This window comes from Eimeria acervulina, genomic scaffold (genome assembly GCF_000499425.1).
Source record: "Eimeria acervulina Houghton genomic scaffold, Eah_scaff1093, whole genome shotgun sequence".
Taxonomy (NCBI): domain Eukaryota; phylum Apicomplexa; class Conoidasida; order Eucoccidiorida; family Eimeriidae; genus Eimeria; species Eimeria acervulina.
The window spans coordinates 707-10,638 of NW_013550389.1; the positions used below are offsets into that span (position 1 = coordinate 707).

The window sequence follows — 9,932 nt, forward strand, 5'->3', positions numbered from 1 at the left end:
GCTAAAATTGCACCTGTTCTACCAGCGAAAATAAAGCATTCACCAGCAGACACACGCGTAGAGTGCTTGCTGTTGCTGCTGATGATGCTAATGATGAAGTAGTAGTAGTAGTAGTAGCAGCAGCAGCAGCAGCAGCAGCAATAACTAGCGCGTGCAGGACTGTGGTGTGTAGACAACGCTGAGTGAGAGGTGCATGCATGCATGCAAGTGCATGCAGGTGCCCTCCTAAACAACTGCATGCAAGTGCATGCAAATACATATAAGTACATGCAAGTGCATGCATGCATGCATGCATGCATGCATGCATGCAGGGGCAGTGCTGTCAAACGAAGGATATAGCAGATTGCGTAGAGAAGCATTTAAAGCGGTTTTCATATATCTGCAGTGTATTGTTGAAGTGCACTAATAGATAATAATTAGAATATAATATAATGAAAACCCTCTTAATGCTAATGCTGCACGAAGAAATACAGCAAATAAACTATTCTTTTTGCATGCAAAGAGGGGTGCAGAGACTCACACATTAAACCCATCAATAACAGATTGAATTAGTCTTTCAGTGTCTTCGTAGACTTCCTCCTTTAGACAATTAATGCATTTAAACAAAACAAATAAATAAACAATCACATATACAACAGTAAACCCTAAACCCTAAACCCTAAGAAATACACAGATGGGTTCATATCCCTATTAAGGGCTTAGGGTTTCGGGTTTAGGGTTTAGGGTTTAGGGTTTAGGGTTTAGAGTTTCCGGACTGCATGCGAAGTAGAAGCAATCAAATGCATGCATTTGAGGTGCCTATACACCTGAATTTAAATTCTTTTGCATATTATATTAATTCTTACCTGTGTGCTTGACCCTGAAAAGACTCTGTCATATGTAAACTCCTTCTCACCCTAAAGAATATAAGAAAATATATATAATAAAACAATATATAATATATACTATATAATAATATATAATATATTATATTATATTATAATACAGTATAATAAATACTATATTGAGGGTTTGTGAATAAGAGAAACAAAAAGCAAAAAAAATTAAAACAGAGAAGCTGATAGTTTAGGAGATGCATTGAGCTGTACATACAGCAGAAGGCAAAATATTTATAGAGTTTAATTAAATATTAAATATTAATAGACAGTGGATATTGCATGCAGGCTGTTTGTTTGCATTTCTTTGTGTTTGTCTTGATTTGTTTATCTCTCTGTCTCTTTGTTTCTCTCAGCTATTTGTATATATAGATATATATGTATATATGTATATATATATGTATATATATCGCATATATCTATGTAAACATGTATATATATATATATATATACAACACATATATATATATATGTATATCTTGACAGACAGCAACAGCATAATAATATTATATTATATATATAAATATAACATAAAACATTATTGTATTAATAATCTCTGTCTATCTCTCATTCAGGGCTGCTATATAATTATGTAAATATATTTTAACATTTATATTAATTTATATTTTTGTGTTTGAAAGTCAATACAATGCATGCATCATTAGACAGAAGAACAAATAAATAACAAAACAAATAAATAAATAAATAAATAAATAAATAAATAAATAAATAAATAAATAAATAAACAATTAAACAAGTTTATTGTATTACCTTTGGGGCTGAGACTTTAACAGAATACTCATCAAGACATTCTATACATTGCATGCAGCCCTTTGCTTTTTCATAGCCAGCAAACGGCCGGACTCTGCAGTACACTCTAATCTGTCCTTTCATATCTTCAATCTCGTTGTAATACTTCTTTCTTAACTTCTTTTCGTTCTAAACAACAACAATAATAACAATAATAATAACAATAATAATAATAATAATAATAATAATAATAATAATATATAATAATTATCTATAATAATATATAATATATAATATATAATAATAAGAAAATATAATAATAATAATGATAATATATAATATTATAATAATAATAATATATAATAATAATATATAATATTAATAATATAATCATAATATATAATAACAATAATATATAATAATCATAATCATAGTAAACAAATGCAGTTTTATTAATATTCTTAGTTCTATATTTATATTTATATTTATTTTTATTTTTATTTTTGTACTATATTTTGTTATTGTGTTATTATTAATCCTTTTTTATATTTATTATATAAAGGTGTGCAGCGATGGAGTTGGGTTGCAGGCTAAACCCTAAGCCCTAAACCCTAAACCCTAAACCCTAAACCCTTAAATAATCATTCATTATCATGCACCCTAGTTTAACACTGCAAACCCTAATAAACCCTATTAAACCCTAATCAACTCTAATAAAACGTAATAAACCCTAATAAACCCTAGCAAGCCCCAATACACCCCAGCAAGAGCAAAACCCTAAACCCTAAACCCTAAACCCTAAACCCTTTGCCGCGTGAGACCTGATAAGCACTCTCTAATTCTTTAATTTGAGTTGATTGCTGCGCTGTGGTGCTTCGCAGTTCTGTTAACTCTGCAGCCATTGCTTGCAGATCTCCAACTTGTTTCTGCAGCTCCTGAAAATAAATAAATAAATAAAATAAATAAATAAATAAATTAATTAATTAATTAATTAATTAATTAGTATTCGTCGGTCTATGGGTCTATACACGCATCTATGAATGCAGAAGAATTTATTCATTCGCGAAAAAAAATAAAAAACCCTAAACCCTAAACCCTAAACCCTAAACCCTAAACCCTAAACCCTAAACCCTAAACCCTCCTTCCAGGTACTGCATAGGCTCGGAGGTCAAACCCCAGACCCAATCCCCTAAACCCTAAACCCTAAACCCTAAACCCTAAGCCCTAAACCCTAAACCCTAAACCCTAAACCCTTGAGGGTGGTAAGCGGACGCTGAGGGTTTTGGCAGCCTCTTCGTATTTTTTTTGCATTTCTTTTAATTCTGTTTTTGTGTTTTGCAGGTCGTGCTCTGCTTTTTCTGCTCTCTCTTGTTGTTTTTGTAGCTGCCCCTCGAACTTCTTTGCGTCGGATGCGGCACCCTGAACACATCATAAACCCTAAACCCTCAACCCTAAACCCTGAACCCTAATCCTTACACCCTAAAACGTAAACTGTAAACCTTCATCCATAAACCATTAGCCCTAAACCCTAAACCCTTGAATATGCTTAAGCCAAACCCTAGACCCTAAACTCTAAACCCTAAGCATATAAATTCTAAACCCTAAACCCTAAACCCTAAACCCTAAGCCGAGGAGCTTCTCTGTTTTGTTTTGGCTTCTTTCTTTTTTTTGCTGATTGTTTGTCGTTTGCTTTAGGGTATTTAAATATACACACTTAGACATACATTTATATATATATATATTTATTTATTTATATATTTATAATTATATTTATGTTTTATTATAATTGTTTAATATGAAAGACCGCAGTGTAAATGATTGTGGTTTTTACTTTGAAGTTTTTTGTTAATTCTGCTTCGAGTTGTTTTAATTCTTTTTTTTTATCTGCTTCTGCTTCTTTTAACTGCATCTCTAATATCTTTATCTGCTGGTCTACAGAAACACCGCCTTTACTTCTTGTCTCGTTCTCTCTCAAACGCTTCTGCAGCTGAGCTATCTGCTGCTCCAGCTGCAGCAGCAACAGCAGCAGCAGCAGCAGCAACAGCAGCAGCAGCAGCAGTGAAGAAGCAGCAGCAGCAGCAGAAGCAGCAGCGGCAAAAAAGAAAGTCGTCACAGAGCCAAACGGATAATCCCTAAACCCTAAACCCTAAACCCTAAACCCTAAACCCTAAAGCAAACACTAGGCACCACGCCAGACACACAGCAAATATGCAAAATGAGGGTTTAGGTTTTAGGGTTTAGGGTTTAAGGCCCCTAGGAGTGCATGCGCTTTCTATGGGGCTCAGCCTGATGGTCTAGGGTTTAGGGTTTAGGGTTTAGGGTTTAGTACTTGTTTGTTTTTTTCTTTCGCTTGCTGCAGCATTTGTGCAGTTGCTGCGCCGCCTGGCCCCGTAAGAGGCTTCCCTCCTGCAGATCCATCAAACCCTAAACCCTAAACCCTAAACCCTAAACCCTAAACCCTAGCTGTTTGGGTGTATCTTAAGGCCTGAGCACTTGCCTTTGTTTACTGCTTGTTCCACGTTTGAGAGTTTCCTTTGAAGCTGCGTGCACCCATAACCCTTAAACCCTAAACCCTAAACCCTAGACCCCTACCCCTAAATTGTGAATTGTAAACACTAGACACTGAGCGACAAACACTAAACAATCAGCCCGAGACAATAAACCCTCCGCAATGAATCCTCAACTCTAAACCCTAAACCCTAAACACTAAACCCCAAATTCTAAACCCTAAACCCTAAACCCTAAACCCTAGATTTGCTACCTTATCGTTTTCTTCTTTGAGTGAGTCTACTTGGGCTGTGAATTCTGCTGCTTTCATTTCTTCTTCAGACAGCTCCCTGCCAAAACCCAAGCCGCCCTGCGAACAAACCCTAAACCCTAAACCCTAAACCCTAAACCCTAAACCCTAAACCCTACACCCTAAACCGTAGGAGAGCCGCAGCAGCTCAGGATAATAATAAACTCTAAACCCTAAACCGTTGCAACTCTATTTTGGTTTCTGGGAGAAGGTACATCCGTGGATACACTAAGGAGTGACATTTTAGGGTTTAGGGTTTAGGGTTTAGGGTTTAGGGTTTAGGGTTTAGGGTTTAGGGTTTACAGCGGCGAGCTGCTCCTTGAGAGCTGCATTTTCTGCATTGGATCTGGCGAGTTGCTGCTCGAGACTGTCACTGCGTGATATTGCTTCTTCAGGTGTATAGGCAGCAGCAGCAGCAGCAGCAGCAGCAGCAGCAGCATCTGCAGTTTTTTCTAGCTGCTTCTCGAGTGTATATACAGCAACATTCTCAACCATCAGCCGCAGCAGCGCTTTGATTTCTGCTTCGTCATGCTGCTGCAGTTTGTTGCGGAGAGCAGCAGTAAGCTGGTGCAGCATCTCTTTCAAGTTGCTGCTGCTCCCCGCTGCTGCTGCTGCTGCTGCTGCTGCTGCTTCTCCAGACCCTAGCCAGTGCATATATGTCTCTATCTGCTGCAGCAATTCTTCTTGCTGATCCTGTAGCTTTTCTATTTCTGTTTGACTGTTCATTATTACACCCCGTAGCTCCTCCATGCGGTCTTGCCACTGGGCTGCATCCACAAACCCTAAACCCTAAACCCTAAACCCTAAACCCTAAACCCTAAACCCTAAACCCAAAACCCTGATTTTTAACTCGCTTGGGTCTTCTTACAACACCAATTTCGTGAATGTGCCGGTCAAGGTCCAGTTTACGGGGGTAGGGTTTAGGGTTTAGGGTTTAGGGTTTAGGGTATACTCTTCAAGCCTCAACTTTTTTCATTGAAGTTTAGGGTTTAGGGTTTAGGGTTTAGGGTTTGGTTGTCGCAAGTTTCCTGCTTTGTTCCCTGATTAGGGTTTAGGATTTAGGGTTTGGAAATTAGGATTTTGTCGGCTGAAGAACCTTCCTTGGTTTGAAGGTCTAGGGTTTAGGGTTTAGGGTTTAGGGTTTAGGGTTTAGGGTTTAGGGTTTGGGGTGTATTGACCGTCGAGTTCCTGCATGGTTTTCGGCATTTGTTCTTTGAACTCTTTTACTCTTTCTTCGAAGTTTGCATGCAGTTCCTCGTTTTCTTTTTTATAATAATCTAATTGCGTCTTTGTTGCTTGCATCTTCTTTAATAAAGCTGTAAATTTGCTTATTGCTGTGCGCCGGATGTTCTCCACCTGCGCCCCAAACCCTAAACCCTAAACCCTAAACCCTAAACCCTAAATCCTCAAGATGAAAAAAGGATGGTTTTCCAGCAACTCATACGTCTTCTCAGGCACACATATATACGTACTCTCTTTGCAATATTTAGGGTTTAGGGTTTAGGGTTTAGGGTTTAGGGTTTAGGGTTTAGGGTTTCTTGCTTGTTTGGCCGCTCTTTTACGCGTGGCGTTCTCCATCATTCGGAAGTGCCACTCCATCTCTTGTAATGTTTCCACTTGCTGTTCATACAGCTCAAACCCTAAACCCTAAACCCTAAACCCTAAACCCTAAACTCTAAACCCTAAACCCTAAACCCTCAGCCAGGTATCATGACTCCAGACTGGGACGTTTCCTATCAAGAACGAGAGGCAGATTTCAAGTTAACGCAGCCTCAAGGTTCATGCTCTAGGGTTTAGGGTTTAGGGTTTAGGGTTTAGGGTTTAGGGTTTAGGGTTTGGACCTGTTTTTTGGCTTTGTTCATTTCGTTGATGAGGTGTTCGATGAATGTCTTTGCAGTGTCTGCGGGGATATATTTTTTTTTGTTTAAAACACAAACCTCTTCGTTTGTAATTACAGCTGAGCTCAAAACCCTGCCCTCAGAGAATGAAACAACTTTTATCTTTTGTCGAGGGAAGCCGTCCTCTTCCTCTGCAACAAACCCTAAACCCTAAACCCTAAACCCTAAACCCTAAACCCTAATCCCTAAACCCTAATCCCAAAACCCTAAACCCACTTAGCGCCACATCCATAACCCGCCTCCTTCTCATATTGCAACGCCCTATACCCTTAACTCTAAACCCTAAACCCTAAACCCTAAACCCTAACACACCCAGCAATACGCTGTGCATGGCCAGCTCCTCAATCCTAAACCCTAAACCCTAAACCCTAAACCCTAAATCAAGGAAGGGTCTTCTGCTGAAAAACCCCAAAATTCCAAGCCGTAAGTTGTGAAGCCTTTCCTCGGTTTTGTACAATAATGCAAACCCTAAATTAGGGTTTAGGGTTTAGGGTTTACCTTTTCCTGCCACTTGATCGACTAGGAAGTTAGGGATGCGTAGGCTTTTTCTAGTTTGCGTATGTTCACAATCTTCTTTGTTTTGTTCTTCATCAATTAAAACCCTAACAGTCTTTTGCTGCTGCTCTGCTGCTGCTTCCTCATCGTCACCAAGAAAAGCAGCAAATCGTGCTGTCTTGCTGTTCTTTCTGCTGCTGCTGCTGCCGCTGGGGTCTCCTAAACCCTCATCTTCTTCTAAACCCTCGCCTAAACCCTCAACCTCTAAACCCTCACCATCTAAACCCCCGACTGAAGCCTCGCCAGAGTCTTTAATCAAACCCCTTTCTAAATCTGTTTCTTCTGCTGCTGCTGCTGAGGGCGCAGCAGCAGCAGCAGCAGCAGCAGCAGCAGCATCTTCATTAGCAGCAGCAGCGACAGTAGAACTCTCAGCACCCCCTTCGGAAGCGCTTCTTTCTTTTGCTGCTGATTCTGTTGCTGCTGCAGTTGGATTTGCTGCTGCTTCTTCCTCTTTCATAAAAGAAGCTGCAGCAGGAGGCCTCAATGTGCCTAGCCAAGCAGCACCATCGCCTGCTGCTGCTGCTGCTGCTGCTGCTGCTGCTTCCTCTGCTGCTGCTGCTGCTTGGTTGGGAAGCGAGGGGGCTGGCAGCAGCTCTCCTGCAGCAGATATCTGTGAGCGCGCCTCTTCTGGAGCTTCCTGAGTTGCATGCGCGCATGCAACAGCAGCAGCAGCAGCAGCAGCAGCAGCAGCAGCAGCATATTCGGGTGTATAGGCACCTCAACAACAAGCAAAGGCCTAAAATGCATCCTGCAGAAACAACTCTAGTAACAACTGCCAAACCCTAAACCCTAGTAAACCCTAAACCCTAGTAAACCCTAAACCCTAATAAACCCTAAACCCTAATAAACCCTAGGCGCACTTCTGCTGAATTCTGAGGCACAACGAAGGGATGTGGGGCCGCAGCAGCAGAAGCCACCGACCCTCTGCAATTGAAAACCACAGCAGCAGCAGCAGCAGCAAGAGGTACAGAAGCAGCAGCAAGAAGAGCTGCAGCAGCAGCAGCACCAGGTGGAAATGAAACAGCAGCAAGCGTTCAGCAGCAGCAACAACAAGGAGAGAAGCAGCAGCAAGGGTTGCAGCAGCAACACCGGAAACAGGTAGGGAAGCAGCACCATGAAGAGCTGCTGCTGCTGCAGCAGCAACAGTAGCAGCAACAACAAGCAGCAGCAGCAGCAAAGATTTCCATAGGCAGCAGCGGCTGGTATAGAAGCAGCAGCAAGAGCTGCAGCAGCAGCAACAACAAAAAGAGAGCGAAGAAGCAGCAACGAGAGCTGCATCCGCAGCAGCAACAATAGATGAGCAAGCAGCAGCAAAACGGGCGGCAGCAGCAGCAACACCAGATAAAGAAGCAGCAGCACGATCTGCAGCAGCAGGAACAGCAGATACAGGAGCAGCAGCAACGGCAGATAGAGGACCAGCAGCAGCAGCAACAGCAGATACAGGAGCAGCATCAGCAAGGCCTTAAGCATGCACGAACTCGTTTGGGTTATCTTCTATTTGTGACATCTTGCTGCTTAGCTGCGTGTGCACCTGCTGCTGCTGTTTGCTGCTGCTGTTTGCTGCTGCTGTTTGCTGCTGCTGTTTGCTCCTGTAGGTACTGCTTCTGCTGCTGCTGCTGATGCTGCTGCTTCGGCTGCTGCTGCAGCAACTCCTTGCTGCTGTGGTGTATGCGTCTACTGGGCGTAACTCAGTCTGCTACGGGGCCTCGGCAGCAGCAGCAGCAGCAGCAGCTGCTGCTGCTGCTGCTGCACACTACGGGCAGAGGCGATTTTGCCTCTTGCGGTGATACCGCAGCTGCTGTCAGTGTTACTGCAGTAGCAGCTGCAGCAGCAGCAGCAGCAGCAGCAGCAGCAGCAAACTGTAGTTGCAGCTGAGCTGTAGCTGCTGCACACCTTATCAGCAGCTCAGGCGGTGTATAAAGCGAAGCCCCTACTTATTCTTTTTATTATTTGTTTATTTTTGTTTGAATGACGGCTTTTAAAGAAATAACAAAAAGAATTTGTATATATTTCATAACGAAGAGCTCAGCATAAGGAGGAGTCACCTCCAGGTGTATAGGCAGCTCCGTCACAGCTGCAGCTGCAGAGTTATTATCCCCTTTTAATCGTTTCTTTTTGTTGTTTCGTAACTCAACTCATTTTTATTTTTATTATGCAAGCCACTTATAGCAACGGGGGCAGATGTTTCATGCAGCAGCAGCAGCAGCCGCAGCCGCAGCAGCAGCATGAGCGACGCAGATCAGAGGCCCCTCAAAGAAAAAGTGTTTCCGTAAACAAGTATATCATGCTGATTAATTTAGCGGTTTTCAAAGGCTTCTAAGTCGTAACAATCCTTACTGAGCGCAAAAAATTAAACCCTAAACCCTAAACGCTAAACCCTAAATCTGTGGGCTGGACCCTCCGCAGCAGCGGTGTTGATTATAACTCTCAACTTCGTTGACGCATGCAATTCGGGTGTATCTCCAGCTTGCAGTGTTCCTATTATAATGAGGTGTACATACACCTCGCAGTGTATTCAATAGTCTGGGGTGTACGTACACCTCGTAATGTGTTCATTAGAATGAGGTGTACATGCACCTCTCAGTGTGTATACTCAATAAACTCGGGTGTACATACACCTCGCAGTGTATTCATTATACTGAGGTGTACATACACCTGAGATTTCAGCGAGAAGAGGCTGCAAAGAAGGCTTTCTAATTTAAACAAGGATTACTGCTATTTGCGACAGAGACAAAACAAATAAAAAAGAAATAAAATAATAAACAACGAAGGAGCACCAGCAACATCCTCTTTACTCTCCAGAGAATGTAGATACAGCTCAACGAAGGACTATCTAATATTATTAACAGTAGACAGCCTCTTATGTGCTGCAGCAAGAAGCGCAGCGTTAAGTTACATCAGGTGTATCAGCACTCTTTTGCTGCAAGCGCTGCAGCAAGGCAGCCCGGCATGCATGCAAAAGCCCCAAATCTCTTTTTGTTGCATGCACAAACTCTATAGGTGTACTTCTTCAGCACTTCTTCATATTTCTTAGAAGCCAGCGCTCAAATATATATA

The 9,932-nt window shown here is 41.7% G+C and overlaps 1 protein-coding gene across 1 annotated transcript; it reads right to left on the minus strand.

Moving 5' to 3' along the window:
* Nucleotides 1–2,329: 2,329 nt before the first annotated feature.
* EAH_00055350 (hypothetical protein, conserved) lies at nt 2,330–8,382 on the minus strand (the record flags this gene model as incomplete). Its single annotated transcript, XM_013397683.1, has 11 exons — nt 2,330–2,335; nt 2,447–2,560; nt 2,898–3,044; nt 3,457–3,633; nt 4,387–4,482; nt 4,726–5,189; nt 5,601–5,778; nt 6,360–6,451; nt 6,819–7,512; nt 7,736–7,799; nt 8,354–8,382. 11 exons carry the CDS (start codon nt 8,380–8,382, stop codon nt 2,330–2,332), a joined length of 2,061 nt encoding a protein of 686 aa, XP_013253137.1.
* Between the last annotated feature and the right edge of the window lie 1,550 nt (nt 8,383–9,932).